At 42.5% G+C, this 24,608-nt stretch overlaps 1 protein-coding gene across 1 annotated transcript in view; it reads left to right on the top strand.

The window, feature by feature from the left end:
* Nucleotides 1-24,515, top strand: part of NID2 (nidogen 2) — a 54,707-nt gene extending 30,192 nt beyond the window's left edge. The window contains exons 9-21 of the mRNA XM_016120815.2: nucleotides 3,356-3,499; nucleotides 4,156-4,284; nucleotides 5,199-5,342; nucleotides 11,585-11,704; nucleotides 12,481-12,711; nucleotides 16,299-16,520; nucleotides 17,127-17,296; nucleotides 19,519-19,648; nucleotides 20,135-20,306; nucleotides 20,996-21,153; nucleotides 22,419-22,542; nucleotides 23,408-23,520; nucleotides 23,819-24,515. Coding sequence (XP_015976301.2) covers nucleotides 3,356-3,499; nucleotides 4,156-4,284; nucleotides 5,199-5,342; nucleotides 11,585-11,704; nucleotides 12,481-12,711; nucleotides 16,299-16,520; nucleotides 17,127-17,296; nucleotides 19,519-19,648; nucleotides 20,135-20,306; nucleotides 20,996-21,153; nucleotides 22,419-22,542; nucleotides 23,408-23,520; nucleotides 23,819-23,829 — 1,868 coding nt within the window. The 3' untranslated portion in view covers nucleotides 23,830-24,515. The remainder of the gene's footprint in view (nucleotides 1-3,355; nucleotides 3,500-4,155; nucleotides 4,285-5,198; nucleotides 5,343-11,584; nucleotides 11,705-12,480; nucleotides 12,712-16,298; nucleotides 16,521-17,126; nucleotides 17,297-19,518; nucleotides 19,649-20,134; nucleotides 20,307-20,995; nucleotides 21,154-22,418; nucleotides 22,543-23,407; nucleotides 23,521-23,818) is intronic.
* The last annotated feature ends 93 nt before the right edge of the window (nucleotides 24,516-24,608 follow it).

The following is a 24,608-nucleotide window of genomic DNA, read 5'->3' as shown; positions in this document are numbered from 1 at the left end:
ATCTCTCACTTTTTCCAGAGGGAGCGATTATCTGGGTGGAATGCCTGTGAAACAGCACAGCTGCCCCACCTGATGTGGGAGCTCCTGGTTTCCCAGGCATCAGGAGTGCTGTTGTGTCTTCCCACCAAGCAGTCTGAGCTTTGGCCCTGCCCACTCCCCAGCCACCCTCTTCAGGCTTCAGTGTGGGTTGGCTGTCTTTTATGGGGTCCTAGGACAGGACTCAGGAATGCCTCCTGCCCTTGCTCCCACTTCTGGCCAGCTGAGGACACTTTGGGCAGAGGGCCCCTCACTGAAGCTGAACAGACTGTTCCTTTAAGGAAAACCACTCTTCCCTCTTGATTAAATGAGTAAATTAGTTCCAGATCTTCTGTCAAAGAGTCAAGCTGTTTAAAAGGGTGAGGGTGAAAGAGAAAATGTCTTAAGAAGGATACTGCTATTCTTTACTTACTATAATAGGAAAAAAAGCTAACATGCCATAGAGAATAAAGAGCCAAATGGTTTTAGAAATGTACTTCTAAAATAATGTTTTTGGAAACTGAATTCAGTGAATAGAGCCTCATGCTCAGAAGGGCTGTAATGCTTGCTTGGTTTAATGCTCTGCTGTTGTCTTGAAACTCTTAATAATTTTTGAACCAAGGGACTTTACATTTTCATTTTGCACTGCACTCTGCAGATTGTGACTGGTCCTGTCAGTGAAGTACATTTTAAATCAGTGTCATGTAATTATAGATATTTTCCCCTTAATTTCAGATAGGCCAGTGTATCCTGTCCAAGTTTGCAAGTCAATTTTTGTACTGCTTTTTTTTTTCTTTTTTTTTTCAATTGTATGCCTAGCAGGGTGGTAAGCTTTTGTATCCATATATACTCACTAATCTTTGCTGGAATGTGCCACAGTGAACATTCAATGCTGGAAAGTACTGAACAAGAAGGCTAAGCATTAGTATTTACAAATTAAAACATTTCGAAGCTCACTTCCCCCTTTGTCTGAGTAGGCCAGGCATTTTGTACAGAATCTTCTCCTAAAATGGAGACATCATGATGGAGAATCAGGTTCTTGTCTAACACTGGGCCTTCAGTGAGGACATGACCTTGTTCTTAACCGTCGCACATGCTGGGGCCTGACTCAGGAATTTGGTCTGTACTACCCCACGACCACACAGCCCCATTGCTGTGCTTCTGTCCCCTCTGCCGGGAGATCCAGAGGAGGGATGAGGGGCATCCAAGGATATCTGCGTGATTCGGAGGGCTAGGCTTATGCCAACTCGCTTACGTTCATCAGGTTTGAAAGTGCTGGAGCCATTCGTTGACCCTCTTTTCTTGGCAAAGGTGCTGTTACTCCAGCCATGTCATCGAGATGAACTGAGGATAAATCCATGGCTCTCCTTCCAACCCCCCTCCCCCCGCCCCAAACCGTAACATGGGAATCAATACCAAGAATATTTCACTGCAGGAACACACTGTGGTATTTCTTATAAAGCAGATGGTAGGAGCTTACCAGAAAGCAAGGGAATCAGCCAAGGCATCCTAGTTTATAGCAGAAAACTGAAAGAGCCCTGATGTGGGCCGTGGGGCAAGCATTGGCAAGGTGAGCAGACCTCCTGAAGGACTGGGAGAAAGTCTTGTCTATAAAGCAGGCGACAGCAGTAAGCACCGGAGTCCAGACTAGGAGTTACCCCATATGAGGTAAGGGGATAGGGAGACGTGGGCGAGATAGAGTAAAGTGATAGGGAATCCAGGAGGAGGTGGTACTTGGAAGTTAAAGTGGGTGGAACTGCCAACGTCTGTCTACAGATGCCAAGATGCTGGTTTCTGGGGGGAGTGAAGGAGCTGTGACGAGCGAGGCAGGACTTGGAGTGTACTGAGCTGGCTGTCACAACCGGGGATTTGGCACAGACGTCCAAGGCAGAAGCCCAAGTTATCATAACTTAGATGGAGCCCCATTGGCAGCAGAGATGGCTTGATGTAGAGTCTGGGAAGTTTGGGGCTCTTGAAATCTTTTGAATATGAGATCAAAATTAATTCTAGAGACTGAGACAAAGCTAAAACCGTAAGCGAGGAGGGAAAAGGAATGCAGCGACTGGGAACTGGGTAGGCCTGTCTGCAGGGGAATCGCCTTTCACACGCATTGCGTTGGGTTGTCTTAATGTATTTTCGTCAGTAGTTCTAGCAGACATATGTGTTATTTTCATTTTCATTTTATACCTGAAGAATCAGAGAAATGTCCACAGTTAATGGATTCATTCTGCCTGAGCATCTGGGACTCTTTCCAACACCACCATCTCTGTGCCCTTGGCTTAGACTATATAAACTTTATGAAGTTCCTTTGGTTGTGGTTGTAGGAAAGTAATGGGATGCATGGTCTCTGGAGCCAGGCTCCTGGCTTCTTATCCCACCTCCAGCCACATTTTTTGACTGTGCGCCTTGGGTAGGTTACGTGGCAGTAAAAATGAAGATGATACCTTCCTCACAGTGTCATCCCAAGGATTTAATGGAATGACATATAAAGGGTTTAGAACAGTGCCTGGCATGTAATGCTCAGTAAGTGTTACTATTACGCTTTAACTAGAAATAATGTTCCTTAGGGAAGATTTTAGATGCTAACAGTCATCACTACCTAGTGGATGGATGAGTCCATGGCAAGGTTAAGTCTTAAAAGTAAGTACTGCAAAAATCATTCCTATTTATTTGGTCTTAGAAACCATTTAAAAAAAAAAAAGATTTTCTTATTAGTTGAATTTTGACTTACAGTAAATTTTAGTGAGATATTGCCCAATAGAGAGGTAGAAATTTGGAATATGAGTCCTTGCTATATCATTTCCTGGCTTCGTGAGCTTGAGCAATTTTTCCAATGTCTCTCACTTTCTTTATTGGTGAAAATTATCGATAATGGGGTCAGGTTCCTTATAGAGCTTGGGTTATCTGGTGTTTGCTCATGGTTAAGTGGAGGCCAAGATTTGGGGGAAGACCACAGAGGTCAAATGTCCTTCCCAGAGAATGACAGCTCACCTCATAGAATTATTCTGAGAATCACATGATAAACCAAAAGCATTTTTAAATAAGAGGATTCTTGCTATGTGTTGCATATTTTTATTCTCTGGACACACACCCAGTGTGAACAAGAGAAGGTTAGTTGTCTGTAGAGGACACTAGAGGAAGCCATTCTGGAATTTAAAACTTCAGTGTATATAATTTGCTTTCGCTTTGGATGTTAATAATTTATTGAGGTTGCCAGGTGGACACTCAAACACAGGCAAGTATACAGTCAGTTCCGAGGACTCTTTGATCTCCTCCGTGCCATTCTCTTAATAACAGCTAGATTGCGTTTTTGCTTTTTATTTCCTCTCTACCCACACAGAAAACTCAAACTCCAACCCAGTGAATCCTTGCTATGACAGGAGCCACACATGTGACATGAGAGCTCGGTGCCATCCAGGGACAGGTGTAGACTACACCTGCGAGTGCTCACCTGGGTACCATGGAGATGGACGGAGTTGTGTGGGTAAGAGCTGTGTGCTCTGTGTCCTTTCATGCAGTCCTCTAGCACTTTGTTTATAGCAGACGAGTGTCCGTCTTCTTAGCAGCTGTTAATCTAAAGACAGTGATTTGAAAACGAATGCGTATTCTGGTTAGGTTTGAGAGGGCAGTTTGGAGTTGGGTATTTGGGACTGGGACTGTGAAAAGACATCTACTACAATTCCTGGATATTTTGAGTTCTTAAGTTTTGTAAGTTTAAGCCTGTAATAAGCATCTCTTCCGTTTACTAACAAGTATGTTTCCTGGTTATCTTTAGATTTCAGAAATTGTTTCTTTCCCCTGTTATATTCCAAAAAGCAGCAGTAGAAATTTCTTTACATTAAAAAAATAAATTGTCATAGTTCTTCTCTTCTAAATGCTCAGTATTTTTAAAATGTTTAAAGAATTCTCAGAATATTCAAAATATGTCTCCCTGTGGCTTATACTTGAATGACTTGAAATAAATATTTATTATTTGTGATGATCTGCAACATGCATCCATATCTGGTACTTAAAAATCTTACATTTCAACTCCTGTTAGTCCCATTGAAGCCTCATAATAGTGAGAAAACACTGATTTCACAGACCCACTTGTGAGATCCTTGATTTAAACAGAGCTTTTCTGTTCTTATTTCTTCCTAGACGTAAATGAATGTGCAACTGGCTTCCATCGCTGTGGCCCCAACTCTGTGTGTATCAACTTGCAGGGAAGCTACAAGTGTGAATGCCGGAGTGGTTACCAGTTTGCAGATGGCCAGCACACTTGCACCTGTGAGTGCCAAAATCATTCCTCTTTTTGGCCAAAAAGATGCTGAACCTAGCTCTCGGATTCATTAATGTTTCCACTTCTGTACAGAAGTTCTGTTCTATGGTTTTCTAGAAAACAGAATTTTCATAGAAATAGCCCAAAGCTATGGCTCAGTTCAATCTTGTTTTTCTGTTTGTTTTTGTTGTTATTGTTATTATTTTCTTTTTCTTTAAGCAGATATTTTTGGTGTTGAGTTATTGAAGGATGTTCACCTCAGTTGGGATTACTACATGTCTTGGTATTTGGCTCAATCATGTAATGAGAATATGAACCTCTTTAATAAATACCAACAGTGCTAGATAGAGGTCAAATATTTCTCAAATTAGAATGAAGTGGACTTGTAATTCAATGATGCTTGTCCCACCTGACCAGCCAAAGAGCTCCATCTATAATAAATATACGCTCTCTAGGGTTCAAAAAAAAAATACTTTGGACCTAAAAGTAGAACTAAAAGAACTAGAATTTCAAATTCATTTCATTGGTAGAGCTAGATGATATCTACACTTTTAACCCAATGGAATGAAAAAGTGGCAGTGATTGTAGAGACTCTGTGTGTAACATTTGTTCTGGGAGTTATAAACTTGAGTCAAGGACTATCTTGATGATTGATCTTCATCCCTAGTGTTTTAACCACAAACCCAGATGGTTTGCATACAAAGCATCTTGTTAGTGATCTCGTTAAAATTTAGATTCTGATTCTCTGGCTTTGGGCCGGGGCCTGAGAATTTCTGAGATGCCCTGGCTATGTGGGGATGGGCATTCTTTATATGTAAGCCTCCAGATATCCCAGTGCTGTTGGTGTGCAGATCACACTGTGAAGAGCAAGGCTCACCCATTTGCAGACCTGAACTCAGACATCCTTGCCTTCTCTTTTTAGTGATTGCCCCACCTTCCAACCCCTGTGAGGATGGCAGCCATACCTGTGCTCCTGCTGACCAGGCCCGCTGCATTCACCACGGAGGCAGCACATTCAGCTGCACCTGCCTTCCTGGTTATGCTGGCAATGGACACCAGTGTACTGGTAAGTACCTGCAGGTCAGCCTCAGCAACTATGGACAGTCACCTGGATGCCCATCCCCACATAGCCAGGGCATCTCAGAAATTCTCTCACTTCCTTTGACTCAGATAGCCTTGGGATTGCCAAAAGGAAAAGAGAAAAGGCATCCTTTGAATCAGAAAGAGGGGCCCAGGGTGATTTCCCTTGAACTGGATTGTTAAGCACATATGGTTGTCCTTGGTGGAGGCGTGCTTGGAGCACTGAGGAGTCTGTCAGCTTGGAACCTTATGTTCCTTGGAGCCTAGTATAGGCTGGAGGAACTTAGGGAAAGTCATGTATTCTATTAGGATGTCTCCATCTTTCAGTCTCTTTGGTTAATAATGGCTTAATTTAACACTTCCAATCGTGCCTAATTTTTAGTTGCTCTTCCCCTGCTTGGACTGATATTTTAAGCAATGTCTACTAAATATACATGTAATTCTTCTTCTCTATTTTTTTCCCTCTCTTCTGTCTTTGTGGAGAGTGATAGATAAAGATCCATAGAGGAACTTTACAGATATAAAGGATATTAAGGCATACCTAGGTACTCAAAATTTTTCTCCAAGAAATCTAACTACTTTTAAGACTTCATACAGTATTTTATAAAAGCACTAAACCAGAATGCAGGAATAACTGTTCAAATATAATTTAGAAATAATGTGTGAGGTTGTTACTGAAAATATAGGCCTAACACTCTGAGTATAAATGTTCATGAAACTGGAATTTGTAGTACTTTAGTGATTATTCAGTGTAAATCTAAATAATCCATTAAAGGTTTTCAAAAGGTACCCAGTGGCATGTTATTGAATTGCAACTCAATTTCATGCTGTCTGTCCATCAGTAATTATGATAAAATGAAACACTGGAAGTGAGAGAATGGTGAGAAAAGGGTTCAGAATGGGAAAGGGTCTATCTTGGGAACATAAACCTAAAAGGCAGACTATTCCCCATTGCTCAAATTGCTGCTACACCCGCCACTGTACACCTGGGCCCACTGAGCTGATTTGCTAAGCCTTGTAAGTCCCAGGAGCTCCATAACAGACCTAAATAGCTTGGCCTCCCTCCTCATCAGGACAGGCTGGCTGGACCAGCAGACTGAAGCCGTATGCTATTGACAGACCAAATGAGTCAGAACAGCACAGCCTTCCACTCCTTTCCAGATGTGGCTGTTTGGTATTGTCCGAACTTTGCTATTTAATCAATTAAAGTTGCCACTTATATAAGGAATCTCTGCTTATGGTTTTCTCGAAAACACGACATTTTGAAATGACTGAAAATTGTGGCTCAGTTCAGCCCTGGTCACCCCCCCAAAAAAACGAACAAACAAACAAACAAACACACCTGCAGCTTTAGACAGAGCTCAAGTGTTTTGAAATTAGAAAGAGGTAGATTTGTAATCTACAGGTGCTTGTCACACTTGACCAGCCAAAGAGCTCCATCTATAATCAATACACTCTTTACAGATGGGGGTACCTTCTGTACCCCCATCTATAAAGGGGGGGTCAGGGCAACGAGCATAGACTCCTTGTTTCTGTTAAGTCCCACAGTGGGAATAACACTTTATGTACCCTGTGGAACTAATTCAGTTTGATTGAATACACTACTGGTTCTAAAAAATGAGAATGCATAGAGAAAAAAAAATTTGTCAGTAGAATTTCATATTTACACATCTGTTGCTCAGGTCAGCAGAAATGGTGCTTATAAAGTATTTAATCTCCTTAGGTCTTTGGTTTAAAGCAAAGAAGTTGAAATTAATTGCAGCCTAGGTGTGATGAGTGTTAATCATCAGACTATTAATTGAGGTTAGATGCTTCTTGCCCTAATCCCATCTAGAATCATTCTCTTTCCCTTTTAACTTCTAGTCTGTTCTTAAGACTTTGGTTACCTCTCTGGTTCCCTGCTTTTAGAATTCCAGAATTTGCTCTGGAACCCACAGACTTAAAAATATGGCAAAGCCATCATTTGCTTCCCTGTGTGCTAGTTTTCTATTGCTGCATAATAGACCACCCCAAAATGTGGCAGCTTAGAACAGTACACATTTATTACCTATAGGTCAGTGGCCTGGGCATGACTCAGTTTAGTCTTCTGCTTTAGGACCCTCATAAGGCTGCAGTCGAGGGGTCCGGCAGGCTTGGGTCTTATCTGAAGTACTAACTGGGGAAAGAGCCTCTCGTGGATTCAGTTCCTTGAGGATTGTTGGATTCAGAGCCTCAGGTTTTTGCTAGCTGTTGCCTGGAGGTGACCATCAGCTTCTTGCCACATGGATCTCTCCAACAAGATAGCTTACTCATCAAAGCCAGTGGCGGCAAGGCTGCTAGCAAGATGGAAGTTATAATTGCAAAAATGATATCCTCTCGATTTTGCTTTCATGTGTTGGTTAGAAGCAAGTTACTTAAGGAAAGGGGATGACACAAGACTGTGAATACCAGGGGGTAGGGATCTTTGGTGACATCTTAGAACCTGCCTCCCACAGTTAGTTACCATGTGGTTGCCTTCTAACCCTTCAGACTATGTCATGGTAGAGAATGGTCATTTTCCTAATGATCTATGCCATGCATAAGCCAGGCTGGGCTAATCATGAAGGTGACTCGATTAGCCCATGTATGTGTGTGCACGCATGTGCATATTTAAAGGCATGCTACAGTATGCATGTGTCCTAGTGACCATAGAGATAGAAAAACTAGAGAAAAATAGAGACAAAGGTGCTATTTTGTGAAAAATGTTCATTTTTGAAGCAAACTTTTTTTTTTTAATTCCATCAAATTAGCAATAAAAGGGTGTAGGGGTTTTTCTCCAGCCAGTCTGTTAAAAACCAGGTTCTCTGGAGAAGCTACAATTTGACTTCAGGTTCTCAATCTAGTCTGAATCACTAACAGGAATTACTTTATCCAAGTAGAGTTAAATCATTTCTAGCTTCTCTCAATTTGAATTGATTTCAGCCCTGTGTTGGTATAAACTGTATATTTATCAGGCATGTTTGTCTTTATGGATCTTTGGCAGCTTTACCAGGTATAAAAATGGATTGTCTAGAGTTGGGACCTTTCCAGGGAGGAGCAAGCATGAGTTGAACTGGGTTCCAGATGGCCCATTACCCAGAGCCATCTCTGCTCCGAAGCAAAACGAGGGAAGCTATTGGCATTATTCTCTCAGGTTTTCTGTTCCAAGAATGTGATGTTGGGTAAGGCATGGTTAATCTGGTACAGCCACAGGAGGAGAAGAGAACAAGGCTTAAGAAGAGGAAGCTTATTATACTCATAAGTCCTAGAGGAAAGGTGTGTTATGCAGAGCCACACAGGGCCACAACCAGCAGAGGGCTGCTTGACTGAATGGGTGGGGAGTGAGAACTTATGGGCCAAAGCCTTTGCTGGGGTCTTGAGAGGGACGGAGGTTAATTGGCACCGGGAAACTTCACTGTGTGGTTTGAAAGCAAACCAGGGAGGTGGGGAGGGGCTTTAGAGGGAGGGAGAAGCTAGAGTCCAGTGGTTGTTTTGAAGGGATTTCAGCTGGTTTTGGGTGTGGGCTCAGAATTAAGGCCATGAGCATGTTGAAGCACCAGAGCATGAACTCAAAATGGAGGATTTTTAACACATTTTCAAAACAGGGTTTTTGCCAGCTTAGTAGATGATAGAATGGAGAATTAGCCTTTATTATCTGAATGGTAAAGGAGCTTCGCTATATCTTGAACACTGTTGTCTAGACCTCAGTGTCCTAATGGTCCCTAAAGACCCCTGACAGTGATTGTTAGGCAAAAATGCAGCCTTTTCCCTGAATGATACTAGGAAAGCTCTTCCCTTTGCAAGAGGTGAATGTCTTTCCATGCTTTCTCTCCTGACACCTGATGTCCTGAGATAGAGAGAAGAGCTCTCCTTCTCCACACAGAAGCTCCAGCTCCCCCCAAACCGCTCCATGTTTGCACTCCTGTAGCGGGCTGTGGCCTGCTCTGCATGCAGGCCCTGCAGGGGCTGACTGGGCTCAGTTTATGTCACGGTGTGAGGTCCTCCAAGGTGTCAGGGACCGTATTTCAGGGAGCCTGAACTTGTTCTCTGGGGAATTTCTTCCTGGTGGTCATTTACAGCAGTGACCGTTTCCCCATGACTTTAGTGCCTGGGGAGGATGGCTGCTCTTTCAGGTCTGATCAGAATTCTAGGCCAGAGACTTGAAGAACATAAGTAACTTGGCAGCTCTGGGGAATCCCCTCTCACTTAGTTGAAAAATAATCACAAGAAATTGATCCGTGCTTGGGTTCTAGAAATAGGCCCTGTGTCTCAGGAATTCCTGCTTCCTGTCATTGCCTGGGTTCCTGTGACCATGAAAAGTAGTTTTAGCATATGTATTATGAATAGCTTTGATTTCCTGCATTTGGCTGGATGTTGATTTTCACAGCTTTGGCTAAATAGCCAGCTTTACAGCCTCTTCCAGGCCCGAGGAACTAGGCGGTCACCAGCTTTGCCCAACTGGGCATCTGAATTGTGCTTTAGAAGAGACAGTGCCAACTTCAAGGATAATTAAATATGACAATATAGAACTCATATTCATTAGATTAGAGATAAGGTTTTTGTTGTAATTGTTTTCATTTGGTTTATTTTGGGTTAACTGAAGAGAGTTAATCAGAAAACCTTGTTTGCGTCTAACCTCACAGATGAATTTGTAACTACCTTTCTGTTTTTGTAGGTGAAAGGAAGGTGACCATGGAGGCCAACTGCTCATCTGGGCAGAGCTTTGCTGGGTGGCTTTAAACTTGGTCTAGCATTCAGGATTTTGGGGGCTTACGAGAACTGATTTATGTTAACTAACCTCCCTGAAGCCTGAGGATAAGCGAGATGTTAATTTGCTAATTACAATGTAAGAGATCCCTCTCCTGTGAACAGGCCTGTGTTGAACGTCCAGTGTGTCCACTTAGCTGGTACTTGGGAAAGCCCCTGCGTCATGGGAGAGTGGCTCAGTGAGAGTGATGTGACAGCCAGGGTGACACTGATAACCCTAGAAGAGATTCCGTCTCAGTCACAGGAGGCTGGGTAAGGAGCCACCTCTGTCTCAGCCATCCACATCGAATTCAGGGCTGTAAGTCTGGCTTTCCAGGTCCGATGTGTCCTCGCCATGGGCTGTACTGAATTGTTGCATTTCACGTCGTCTGGGACTCCTGTTTTCTAGGTTTCACACTGATCATCTCATCCCACGTTTTTTCCTATTCACACATTTTGAAAATAGTTTTTCGGTGTTATTACAGATGTGACTACTTTATTTTCAGTGGAGTCTTGATCAGACCTACACCCTTATCCTCCTCTTACTGTGGAAGACTTCCTGTCACTGAAGATAGCTTATCTCAACCACTGGGCCTGGGTTTTAACAGTTAGACTCTCAGAGGTGGTTTTTTTTTGCTGTTGTTTTCTTTGGTGTGTGGGTGGAAGGGGGTGCCTTGCTATTGTCAGCAATGTGCTGATGTCAGAACATAAAATAAAAGGAATGTAAGTTGGCTTTTGTTTGGAGTTTCAGGATGTAATAGTTTTGAGATATATGAAAATTAATCCTCATGGTACTGGAATGTGGGGTCCAGAATTATTTGTACTTGTAAGCCTGATAAATTTAGATTTTTTTAATGTGTTATTTCAAAACCTCCGCTAATATTTTTCTTACACTTTTTTATTTCTTCTAAAAGTGGAAAGTAAAGAAAATTTTTGATTAATTGTGCATTCTAGATAGTAGGACTCTGATGAGGCAAGACTGAATGCATGCTTCTAACTTAGATGAAAAACAGTCTGGGGCCTCACTGGGCTCCCCTGCATCTGTAAATCAGTGCCGCAGGGAGATGCTGCCAACAAAGAAGGGAAAAAACTATTGTTACGTATACGTATTGTAGCATTATTCAAAGGAAGCGATTTATAGTCGAAAGATTAGTTCAAAGGCAATAACTTCCTGGAATTCACTGTAGATGAAAGATGCTCTAGAAATACACTGCAGGATATATTTATCTGAGTGACCTCACATGTGATTTCTCCACTGAATATTCTTAGTCTAATGGGTTAACTCACGTGTCCCTAGACTTATTCTGTTAAGCTTGCCTTCAGGTGTCAGCATGTTTCTGCTCATGCCCAAAGCTCCTCTGAAGTTGCTCGCTCATCACTGATCCACGTGTGCTGAGGCCATGTGGGAGCACAGGGTAAGTACAGTGAAGTCATGACGTCCTTTCCTTTTTTCCCTCCCTCCTCTCTCTCATCTGACCTCTGCAGATGTTGATGAATGTGCTGAAAACAGATGTCACCCCTCGGCTACCTGCTACAATACCCCTGGCTCTTTCTCTTGCCGCTGCCAACCTGGCTATCATGGGGACGGACTTCAGTGCACCCCTGGTAAGGTTTGGGAGGCCAGTTTAGGCACAGAGAATGCCCAGCTCCTTCAGTGCTATTTCACAGCACTTCAGCCCACTCTAGATTTATCCAGGTCTGAGGCCTTAGTTGAAAGATCTCCCAGGCCCTGGATTTTTTCCTCAGTTACCTCCAGCTGTCCAGTTTACTGACAGTTCACTGTCTATTAGCATTCCAGGAGGCCTAGAGTATGACCCATCCATTGCCCTACCTAGTAGCACTTCTGGTTAACTGCCCTAGTATCTGCTTTGCCTTGATGAGTGCGATTTAGATGAAGTATTGAGATTAAGTTTACTAATCAGGAGTCATATGCACTAGTGAGCTGGGAGTAAGGTCCCATGTGACCTCTCTAGGAAAACCAGGCCGGCATGGTACAATCTAGTGACAGCCATTGTCCTGGAGCTTCCCAGACTTAAACTATGGACCTCAGGAGATGAACAGAGCTTTGTTTTCTCCAGAGTCTCTTAGGATGTTTGGACAGCAATAGGAGGCTGAGGGGAGGAGCTGTTTAACAGTATAGTCAGCTAGGGACTTACAGGGTGGACTGCAAGAACTAAGATTTCAGGAGATAGTGGCAGAACTAAAATAAGAATCTAGAATTCCAAAATCCCAGGGCTTTTCTGTTTTTCCCATGTTATGCTGTCTTCTAATTATAGAAGAAAAATCCTCAGGCAGGAGACTTTGAGGATGGCTAGTAAAAGTGGGTAGGTTGCAATGCTTTTTATTCCTCCTTTGTATCTCCTCTGCCTGGGCCTTGGAAGACTCCTCCTCAGGACTGAAACCTTGCGAATACCAGCAGCGCAGTGCCCAGGCTCAGCACGCATATCCCGGCACCCGGATCCACATCCCCCAGTGCGATGAGCAGGGCCACTTCCTGCCACTGCAGTGTCACGGCAGCACTGGCTTCTGCTGGTGCGTGGACTCTAATGGTCATGAAGTCCCTGGTACCCGGACTCCACCCGGCTCCACTCCACCTCACTGCGGGCCACCAGGTAAGCCAATTAGAAAATAAACCTTGTACCGGGTTAGGCCTGGGGCTTGAGAAGCAGAATGGTGCTGATTGTGGGGTAGATTATAACCGCTGCTCAGACCATGCAGACTCAGAGCTGATGAGCTTCCTGCTTCCTCCTAGGGACACTTGAATGATATGTGCACACCTATATGCCCATTGGCATTATAGGGACATGGAGGCATATACACATGACATATGCGATCACTGCTCCAGACGGGACACCAGCCTCGTAACCTTCGTCTAGAACAAGACTAGAAGTTGAGCTTGAATGTGTAGGTCAGGCTGAGGCCACTGCCCAAGATCCGTTATGGCAGCTTAGAGGAGATGTTAGAGCAAGAGGGTCTTGCTAGACCAGCCTTTTGTCTGAAAGGAAAACCACCTTCTCTTTTACCTTTATATCACTTAATTCTGCCTTCCGAATTGTAGGGAACAATCTGAAGGCTGTTTTAATATTGACAGGAAAAATAAGTATGTCACTTGTGGCTGGATCCTGCTAGTTTACGCTAATAACCCAGCCCTTGCTAGTCAGGCCATGTGATTCCACGGGGAATCACTCTTGCCCTGGCCACCTTTAGAAGAGTTGCAGGAACCTATTAGCCTGTGTGATTTGAGATGGTGAAGATAAGCATGTCTTTCATCATCTGAGCACAGGCCATCTGATGGAGCATGGTGGTTATCGGGTGCTCCACAGGTTGCCAAGGCAGGTTTTTCTGCTCCTCACTGAACTATTCAGATATGGGAAGAACTTTTTTTTTTTTAATACAGAACTTTATTATGAGGAATATAGCATTAGTTTGATACTGTTTTAGCCCAAAAAAGCTCCTATATCCATGAGCTTGCTATTCAAAGATCCATTTTGACTATTAAAAAGGGTTCTATAAATACTAGCCTTGGCCTTTAATGTATGTGATTATGAAGAGCTAGAGAATTGCCACCAGTTTTGGTTTTTTAATACTGTTGTTATGGCCAGGACATTAGTGATTCTAACTCCTATATGTAAAAATTGGTAATGTTTAATCTAGACATACACCTTGTTTCCACAGTGGTATTCCTAGTTCCTCTCTGTCCCTATTTTTGGAAAAGATTTTGCAGGTCAAAAAAAAAAAAAAAACAGAAAACTCTTGTTTCACTCATGCCTTCTCTTTAAAAAAGCCTTGGTTTTAAATCCAGCTGGGATTTGAAGAAATCAGATAGTTAGGATGTACCTTAAAGGAATTCTGTTAAATTCAGAATTCCGTTAAATTTATTGAGACAAGCATGTGTTAAGGACAAAGACTCACAAGGGAGCCAAAAGAATGAGAAGTTAATGACTAAAAGAGGGACACATTCTTCTCAGTGCAGACTCTTTCCCATCGCCCAGACTTCCCTCTTGGCACTGGTGTGGCCTTGGCTGCCATTTCTGACTAGTCTCATCTGCATAATGGGGTCAGCTTAAATGGGAAACACTCTCTGCCCAAGATTTCGAAATATTTAAAATCTTGCCAACCAGAAACAGAGAGAAATAAATCCATGGTTGGATTCAGAAGTAACTTCAAGTGGTAAGGAATGAGAGGGATGCCCACGTGTGAGTGATGTGAGGTGGCCACCTCCCAGAAGCTGACTGTCCTGTGTGTCCTCACTCCAAACAAAGAGGTGTGCCGTGCTGGGTGGCCCCCGTAACCAAGTATGGATCCTCTGAGTTTGGAGTGTGAACCTGGGGTGGTTAGGAATTTCTCTAGGGAATCCTGCCTTGTGATGGGTGGCGGGTGTTCAGGGAGTGGCATTTCCCTCTCTGGTTTGACACACATCTGGGTGAGAAAGTCAGTCTTTCCTTCTCCATGAAGTTTTAAAAAGCTTTGCTTTCCATGGGTCATGAGCTAAGGAGACAACCTGAAAGGCATCCACTTCCTCCAAACCTGGTTAGTCTTTAGTTGAGTTTGAACTCTGAGGATTTTATTCACCATCTTGCTGCTTTCCTAAAGGAACCATAGATGCTGAAGCCCAACTGTAATGTTTTCAGCTTTGTCCTTTGAAGCCATCGGAGGTTTTGACTAAAAGAATGACATGAAATGGTTTTAAAAGGACTCTTTCTGGCTTCTGGTTCAATTTACACTGGGGTGGGGGGTGGAGAAAAGGATGGGAGCAGGGAAACTGATCCTGGCACAACAAACAAAACTCTGTTCATCCCCTGAGGTCTAGAGTTTAAGTCTGGGAAGCTCTAGGTCAATGGCTGTCATTAGATTGCACCATGCTGGCCAATGCAATGATGGGGCTTTGACCAGGGTGACAAGGGTGGATGTGGTGAGAAGTAAAAATATTCTGAATGTATTTTAAAGGTACAGCTGACATGTCTTGACCTATGGAGAATAAGAGATAAATGTAAAGGATGATTGGGCCTGAGCAATGGAAAGATGGAGGTGCAGTTTACTAATTAGGAAAAGTCTATGGCAGAGCAGCTTTGATGGGGGTTAGTTCTCCTCTGAGATTTCTGTTATACTTCCAAATGGTGGTAATCAGGTAGGTACTTGGCTGTGTGATTCTACACACCATAGGCTTTGAGTTGCAGGAAATAACAAAGCAGCACTTTCAATTTAAGTTCCTTTAGGTAACACTACATAGATGGCTGTACAAGTTATTTAAGCAGCTATAGCAGAGTCCTCTCTGACAGAACTGCTGTTTGGGACAGAAACTCAGTGGCCCCATGGAAGCAGTCTGGGAGTAAATTACAGGTAGAGAAACCGCTCTGCAACAGAAGCTAACAGGAGTTTAAGCATGGTGGTGAGCTGGGAGGGAAGGGGGAAAGGGAGAGGATGCTGGAGAAAGGAGACAGCAAAATGGGGGGAAACTGGAGCCTACAGAAAAGTGTTCAGCTTTAAGATGACCCCAAGAGCAGGGTGGCCAAAGACGTCTAGGAACTGGAATGCCACACAGTATCAAGGAGTTTGCCACCATCTCTGCTCTGCTCACATACAGCAATGACTGTAAGTTACACTTTCAATATAGTTTTCCACCAGACAGACACTGAGGGCCAGATACATAAGTAGGGCATTCAGTAATACTTTCTAAGACACATACGAGCCAGTCTCAAGATAACCCTCTCAAGATGCAAGTCCTGGAATCTGAAGCAAGAGGGGAAAAAATCTTTGGCTTTAAGCATCATGTAGGCCACTGAGCCCCCAAGCAGAGTCCCACGAGTGTTCTGTTAGCAGAGGCCCTGGGCTCAGGCAGAGGGGTCTGCATGGGGCTCTTCTGTCCTGAGTGAGCTCAACCCCTTCCTAGGCTGAGTGAGCCCTGCACAGCTCTTACCTCCTTTTGTTTTTTCCTGATTTGAGGTGTGGGGGTGGGGGGTCTTGATGGCAAATCCTCTAGCCTGGGAAGACAGGAACATCAAGATGACCCCCTTCTCCTGATTCCTGTGGAGAACTTCTTAGAACACTTTACTGCTCTGGTCCAGCGTTCAGAGGCTTGGCTGAGGCCTCATTAATGGACACTAAGAGGAGGAAGGCCAGGAGGCCAGGCGTGGGGATCTTGTGCTGCATTCTGTCCTTGGCTCCTAATCAAAGGCTTTTTTTTGTCCCATCTGCTCAGAGCCCACCCAGAGGCCCCGGACCGTCTGTGAGCGCTGGAGGGAAAACCTGCTGGAGCACTATGGCGGCACGCCCAGGGATGACCAGTACGTGCCCCAGTGTGATGACCTGGGCCACTTCATCCCACTGCAGTGCCATGGGAAGAGTGACTTCTGCTGGTGTGTGGACAAAGATGGCAGAGAGGTGCAGGGCACCCGCTCCCAGCCAGGCACCACCCCTGCATGTAAGCACTCAGGGAAAGCCCTCACTCCCTGGAGCTGCACCTGAGGTTTCTCTGTAGGGAGGCTGCCAGCTGTGCGTGAAGGTGGGCAAACAAGGGATCAGCAGGTCCAATGAAAAGTCACTACTTTTCCGTGTGGATTTATAATCCAGTCCACCCATGATCCCAATTTGGATTTACTGTTTGGTTTTGCCATTAGCAGTTTTTGTAATAAGAACATCTGGAACTCAGTTTAGCATATAGTTACTCCCCTTTCCCCCAGCCCAGGGTGAAAGGGGACGTATGTCATCCTGGGGCCCCAGAGAAGCTGACACGATTACTGGGTCTGGTTTTTTTCACATAAAAAATAAAAAAGCAAAACCTGCTTTGGTCTGAGGGAAATGTGTTGTTCTCTTTCTCCCTAATAATTGGCAGCGATTTACATAATTGATCCTTGAAAAAAAAACCCTAGAAATTATAATTTAAGGAACATCTGGACCACATCTGTCTAAAGAACTTTTGATGTTTTTGGACGCTCTGGTGTGTGGGAAAGTAACTTGTCTTCTCCTCCCCCCACCCTCTTGTTTCCTTTCCCCTTTGCTCCTCACAACCTCCTCTTTCCCACGGCAGGTATACCCACGATTGCTCCACCCACAGTCCGGCCCGTGCCCAGGCCTGATGTGACCCCTCCCGCCGTCGGCACCTTCCTGCTCTATGCCCAGGGCCAGCAAATCGGCTACTTGCCCCTCAATGGTACCAGGCTTCAGAAGGACGCGGCCAAGACTCTGCTGTCACTGCATGTAAAGTAGATTTCTCCTGTGGGGGCGGAGCCGCATGGGGCTTTCAGATTGGGCAAGGGCTGAGGTGGAGGGAGGTCCTGAAGGGTTTCTGGGTGAAAGTCTGTCTTCATGGGTCTGACACAGAAAGCACAGCTGTTGCTGGGCGTCACGTCTGCCCAAGGCTGCCTTCTCCAGTTGTTTACGGGGTTTCAGATATGGGGAAAAGAATTTGCAGAGGTGTCAGGATATTGAGGCAGTATGGTGGTGATTCGAGGAGAAAACTGACTCTTAACCCAAGTCCCCAGGGCTCTCCCTATGCCCCAAATCTCCAGAGATCCTGAAAATCAAAATGATAGGACTAGCTACAGGTCAGCTGAGAATCCCAAGTGGAAATCGATGACTGGATCATTGTTGCAGCCCCCTCCCTCTCCCATTCCGGTTCTGCTGATGGGCCCGACTTCTCAACTTCTGACTCTTCAGAGAAGATTTGGGAAGTGATACCGGGAAAGGAGTGGACTGAGCTTTTCCTAGGAGATGCTCGCCACTTCCTGAGCTAGCAGCCTCCCTATTGCCAGGACACTCCATTTTGGAAGAGAGCTCTCTTCTCTAAAATGAAAAGAGAAAGGAATTCGCTAGAAAAGCATTGATACTTATAATGGTCTGATTCCATTTCTAAACTCTACACTCCAGGTACATGCTCAATTTATGAGAAGGAAGAGTATAGCATCCAGGTTTACATTTTCTTCTGTTAATGAACTCTTTATCTGGTTCCAAAAAAACTTGAGAAGCAGCCAGTATTCATAAAAAGATGTTTATTTTCTTCCTTTTTAAGATTTGAGCTTGTGGTTTTTAATTTTTTTCAACAAACACTAGCATGCTCTTTTGTAAAAGTTTCCCTAAAAGAGGTAGAAACCAAAATTGTCATTACCTCAGGCTAACCATCTATTCTAGCCAAGTCAGGCAGCTTTACTGCATCTCTGAACTTGCCTCTGATGAGGGCAGGGTGGTTATGGTAGTAGTGGTGGAACTGAAAGAGAAATGGAATATGGGTTATACACACATCTTAGGGAAATTTACTTAAACTGGGACTTTTTCCTCCAAGGAACTTTGAAGGCATTTCATAGGTTAATGGAGCCCATGATTCCCTGGGTTAATGAAAGCCCATATGGATGTGTACTCCTGCCTGAGACAGACGACTTTTTAATTTTCAAGTAAAATTGTATTTGACCTTCAGATGCCCCTGTATAAACTGCCCACTTTTCCACAGGAGCAGAATCCTGCATTAGTGTTTCTCATGCTGATTCCTCTCCCAAAGGCGTGTCAGGCTGGCCCCAGGAGGCCTTGTTAGGCAAGAAGGGAGCTGGCATGGCCTCAGGGACAGCCAGATGGCCTCTAAATGTTGGCTTTGCACATCTGCTGGCCTTCACAAAGCAGGAGTCTTGGTTGGAAATTAAATAAAGCCAGTATCGTGCAGAGTTTTGGAAACAAATACCACAGACTCAGCATTTTTAAAAAGACTGTCATTTATTTAGCAAAAAGGGAGGAGAGACCTCCCCTGTCAAAAGTTGCGTGACCACTATTCCCCAACTCCTTAATCCATCAAATTGTAGACTTTCTTTTACAAATACAACCAAAGACGTGCTTTGCAGTGAGACACAGAGTTGGGGGAAAGGGTGATAGCACCTCAGGTAGGGAAAAAAGTCTCATGCCACAGGGGAAGAGTGAGTAGATTTTGTTATATGCTGGAAAATTTTAGAAAGGCTCATTCAAAAAGTGCTGATAACATTTGAAAGGAGTCACTTTTTGCCCAGTAAAATATTGAGAACTTACTTTGCTAAGACTAAGTTTTTCTCTGATCACTGGCTGATGTTTTCATGAAGTCAGTTTTGTTTTTACTGCCAAGAGTAACAGTGTTTAATGAGGGCTTACTGCATCCTCATTACTAATTAGGACACTTCACAAGCATTTTTGGTATTAATTTTTATAGAAGCCATATATAATGTAAGTACTGTTATCTTTATTTTACAAAGAAGGAAATCAAGACAGAGAGGTTTAGTACCAAAGTCACACAACTAGTAAGTGGCCCAGAAGTCGGCATCCATAGCTCACGTGTCTAACCACTCTGCTCAGCTGCCAGCAAGACTACAGTGCAAGGTTGTTCACTGCAGCCGTGCATGAGTAAGGGAGCTGAAGGAAATGCAAGGCATCCTAATTCTTCCAATTCTGCGTTTTGGTCCGCAAAGGGCTCCATAGTTGTGGGAATTGACTACGACTGTCGAGAGAGGATGGTGTACTGGACAGACGTCGCTGGACGGACGATTAGCCGTGCCAGTCTGGAACTGGGAGCCGAGCCCGAGATAATCATTAACTCAGGTTAGCATCTTCACCTGGAATACGCTTCACATTTCATTTGATTCTATTAAGTTCAAGTTTTATGCCAAAGTCTCCCTTCTATTTTCATCCAACCGAGGAGGTTAAGTTCTATGCAAGTCACTTTATTAAGCTATACGATAACAGCCTCTTTATAAACAAACATGTTCATATATAAGGGATGAGAAGGTAATTCTTACTGTGAGCCCTTTCTAGTGAGAAATAGGGCTCTCAATGGGAGGACTAATAGTTAAGAATTCACGATGTGATCACAGTTGATGCTGCCTAGCTCCAGCACCATCAGGCTGGTAGGTTGGCCTAGAGAAACTAGAGGTTGCAGAAAAAGCTATCTGTTCCTCCATTAATTGGCTCTCTGACTCAGACACTTCAGGACTTTTTTTTTTTTGACTACTCAAACATAGATCTCTTGTTTTGGATTCACCTTTCACATTTGCAAATGCTCTAGTTCTGCCTTTGTTTTATTTCCAGGTCTGATAAGCCCTGAAGGACTTGCCATTGACCACTTTCGTAGAACAATGTACTGGACAGACAGTGGCCTGGATAAGATAGAGAGGGCCAAGTTGGACGGCTCTGAGCGCAAGGCTCTCTTCCACACAGAACTGGTGAACCCCCGCGCTATTGCTGTGGATCCAATTCGAGGGTCAGCTAGACTTCCCTAATTCTGTTACCTGTAGATCCTGATTTGTTACCTGTAGAAGCCCTTGGATTTCAATGCTGTGTGTGTGTGTGTGGGGGGGGGGTGTTCAGAACAAGAGCACAAAAGCTCAAATGCATTAATTTAACAGTATTTGAGGATCTCCTGGGTGTCAGGCACTTTGTTCTACTTTGAACAGATGATCAGGGAAGGCCTGTTTGAGGTAACTTAAACGAATGAAGTGGGTCTCCATCAGCAACACATTAGGCAATCAGTGTTAAAACCACAGTAAGGTTTACACCCATTAAATGGTGAGAGTAATCAAAACTCACACACTTGATGTTTCATTTCTCTGGCCTTTCATTATAGCAAAAGTCGAGAATAGATGTTCCCTGTCCATGATAATTGCTAAGATCAACAACCAGAACATATAACTTGGTCAGTGTTTCAGTACTTGTTAGAACCAGGGAGGATTTCTGTACCTTGAGAAACTCTTGCCATTATTTAATGGGAAGTCTACCAAATGAAATTCTAGAAAAAAAAAATAAACCCTTCTTCAATCAGTAAAAAGAACTTTCAGCTTTAAATTTCAGCAAGCAAAGTGTTTTTGACTGAGTAAAATGTCAAAGATGGTTCTGAAATTTGGGTTCTGCATACTGAGTAAAGTTCATCTCCCTCTATTTCATTTTCCACAGGAACTTGTATTGGACAGACTGGAACCGAGAAGCTCCCAAAATTGAAACGTCATCTTTAGATGGAGAAAACAGAAGAATTCTAGTAAATAAAGACATCGGACTACCCAATGGCTTAACCTTTGACCCCTTCTCCAAACTGCTCTGCTGGGCAGATGCAGGTAATACTACTGATGTCATGCGGATACAGGATGCTCCATTACAGCGGGTGCCAGCACTCTTAACAGATTTTACAACAAAGCCAAATCCCATCTTTTAGATCTTTTGGCTTAAACTTATGACAGTACAGCACATAATCTACTCCTTTGTTCAGTGTGTAAACTTTTGAAGAACACTCTGTAATGATGTTTATAATAGATTTTAGGGGGGGGTGTGTGTGAATCAGGCAGTTAAGTTTGGGGGCTAGTACTACGTCCAACCCATTTTCATACTGTGTGCCATTTCCCCTACATGAGCATTTGGCATGCTTTTTAATTAAAAAAGTAGTATTACCCACTGTTGGAATTGACAAACTTAGGTAAATGAACAAGAGGTTACTAGTTCTTTTTTGCCAGTGTTGTAATACATTTAGAAATATCTGTCACTTTAACAGTTAGTATGCTATTATGCTGAGGGCATTCTTTGAAAAGTGACGTGGCAGGAAAGGCTGCATCAGTAATAAGCTCTGATTCCTAATACCCAGGTTAATGCTGTTGTGTGACTTCATTAGCATGACCGAAAAGATGCTGTATGTCTAGTTAATATACTAAAGAATATGGAAAAGGCCATTCTTAAAGAATTTATAATCTAATAAGAGAAACTATAATACACATGGGTCACTATTATAACCCAGTTGTCCAAAACAACAGTTATGTTTTTAAAAAGCAGAGTTCCATGAGAAACATGACACTTGGAAATACTTCTTTAGCTGCTACAACATTTTCAGTATTGGCTTCCTTTACACTGAAAAATATGAGCCATGTTACTAGTTTAGTTTTTTATTACTACCTAGAAGCTAATAGGATTTTATTTAAAGGTAGACTTGGCTATTATATATTGCTTACAAAGGGCAAGTATCTATCCAGATGTTATATCTATAATTTATGAGCTAACACTTTAAATTATATCAATTATAAAAAAGCTTATCTCTAATGCCCTGCTTTGGGAGAAACTTTCTTTAAATGCAATCTTTTTTTCCAAAAAAAGATTACGAGTTTAACCTCTATTAAAAACTAGAGTGCTGTTAGATGAACTATAGACTGGTAACAGAACAGGATATTTTAGTTTCCAATTTGTGTCACTGCAATGGGAATAAAAATATCTACTTCCTATTCTACCTTTCCTTCCTTTAAGAAGGAATCTACCTGCCACTATTTTTGGCAAGGAGTCTCCCCACCCCCATGGCATGAAAGCATCTCATTTTTTTCCCTCTTTGATGCTTTAAAAGGAACAAAAAAACTGGAGTGTACACTACCTGATGGAACTGGACGGCATGTCATTCAAAACAACCTCAACTACCCCTTCAGCATTGTTAGCTATGCAGATCACTTCTACCACACGGACTGGAGAAGGTAAGCTTCAGTCTAGATAAAGATAAGCCTGATAAGGCAAACTATTGTGGAGGACACACCACTTGTTTTACCAAATGTCAGTAAGTGTCTTTAGTAATTAAACTCTATTGAAGTTTTCATTTCATTATCACATTAGCAGATAATGTCATTCAAATGTTATTGCTTTTAAAATCATACTTTTATATCACCCAGAAATTTAATGGTATTACTCATATGTAGCTTAAAAGTGGGAGAGCTATTAAGTAATAAATAAATCACCCAAAAATGAAGCATGTTAATCTAAATCTGATCTTCAAAGAATAAAAGACTACCTTAAGTGGCACCATGAGGAATATTAATTATATGATTGAAATTGATTTTTTAAATGATGTTGTGGACTTATTAAATGTTGTTGTCCACCTGGAAAAATGAAAAATACTATAATTCAGACCAGTTATCTGGGGAATGTCAAAAATATATATATATAATGTCTAAGCGCTTCTACCCTATTCCATTATTCTGATTTAATTAGTCTGGCAAGAGGCCCAGGCATCAGTAGTTTAATAGATCTTCAAGCGATTACAACATGCAGCTAGGGTTGAGAACCGCTGATTTGGACCAGTGGTTCTCAAACTTTCAGGATAGCATCAGAATCATCCTGAGTGTTTGTTAAAACATATTGCTGAGTCCCATCCCAGAATTTGCATTTCTACCAAGTTCCCAGATGATGCTGGTCTGAGGACTACTGATAAAGACAAATCTTCTGAATCTAAATGAGTCAAAACTCACTTTGAATTTAAAATATGTTAAAGGCTGACAGGGATTTTTATCTATTTTAACTTTTTCTATCCAACCTTAAATCCCATGAATTCATTTCTGTTACCAGGGATGGTGTTATATCAGTAAGTAGAGACAGTGGCCAGTTTACTGATGAGTATCTTCCAGAGCAGCGATCTCATCTCTACGGGATAACTGCAGTCTACCCCTACTGCCCAACAGGTAAACGAACGTGCTCAGGCTGCTCCTTTGGATCAGCAGGGAGAGGATATATCTGGTAACTGATTACCCTTGGCCCAGATACTAGCTGCTGCCACTGACATCATCACCAGTGAGAGCCACTTTGAGCTGGAAAAATTAATGGCCAAAAAAAATGGGGGTGACCAGTCTTTACTACCTTCAGTCTACCTAGCTTTTTGTGTGTTACACCCAAAGCGTCAGCCTACTAAGCTATTTCCCCTTGAAAAGACTTGCTGTTGTAACTCATAAAATATTCACACACTGTTACCTCCCCTCACAGGAAGAAAGTAAATATGACATCGTAAAGGACTTGGAGTTTACAATCAAAATCTGGACCCTAAAGAACATTGACTGCAAACAAAGGTGAAGTGAAAAAGGAATTGGCCATTTGAAGTCTCTGGACATACAAAATGAACAATTTCAGTGCAAAAAGACTATGTTTTGTGAAAAGTTTATACCTCAATCTTTACTACTGTATTTTTAAAATCAAAAGTTATTGCCAAGTTTAAAAAAAGGTAATAGAAGTTTAATTGTTGCTTATTAAAGCAACTTTTTATAAACATTTATACCATATTTAAAGGTCAAATTCATTCAACTAAGAACCAAATATGTTAAGACCTTTTATCTGATTTTTTGCTATGGGTTCTTTTTGGCCAAGAAATTAAAGCACAAGTGACCAGTATAAAAAATACAATCCTAAAGATCATAAACCTTGACACAGTTAGAAGCTATGCAGAACTAATGGGAAAGAATGAATTTATTTATAGTTTCCCAACAAATGTTCTAAGATTTTTTTTACCTCTGCGTCAGTGCATTTCTATTTATATTAAAAGGTGCTAGAATGTTCCAATTTGTATTTTCTGATCCTTTAAGTCCCTCTATAGAATTACCCGCAAAAATTACATTTATAAATACCAAAGATGTATCAGTTCTTAAATTTTCGAGATTACTCCAATAAAATATTTTAAGTTTTCCTATGACTTTTGAGGATCTATATTATTTCTGTAACAAAGTTGGAGGTTGGCATGTACCTTAATCATAAAGGAAAAAGATAAATTATACATAAATAT

Source organism: Rousettus aegyptiacus, unplaced genomic scaffold, assembly GCF_014176215.1.
Source record: "Rousettus aegyptiacus isolate mRouAeg1 unplaced genomic scaffold, mRouAeg1.p scaffold_m13_p_3, whole genome shotgun sequence".
NCBI classification, from domain to species: domain Eukaryota; kingdom Metazoa; phylum Chordata; class Mammalia; order Chiroptera; family Pteropodidae; genus Rousettus; species Rousettus aegyptiacus.
This window is presented reverse-complemented; position numbering and strand designations above follow the sequence as displayed.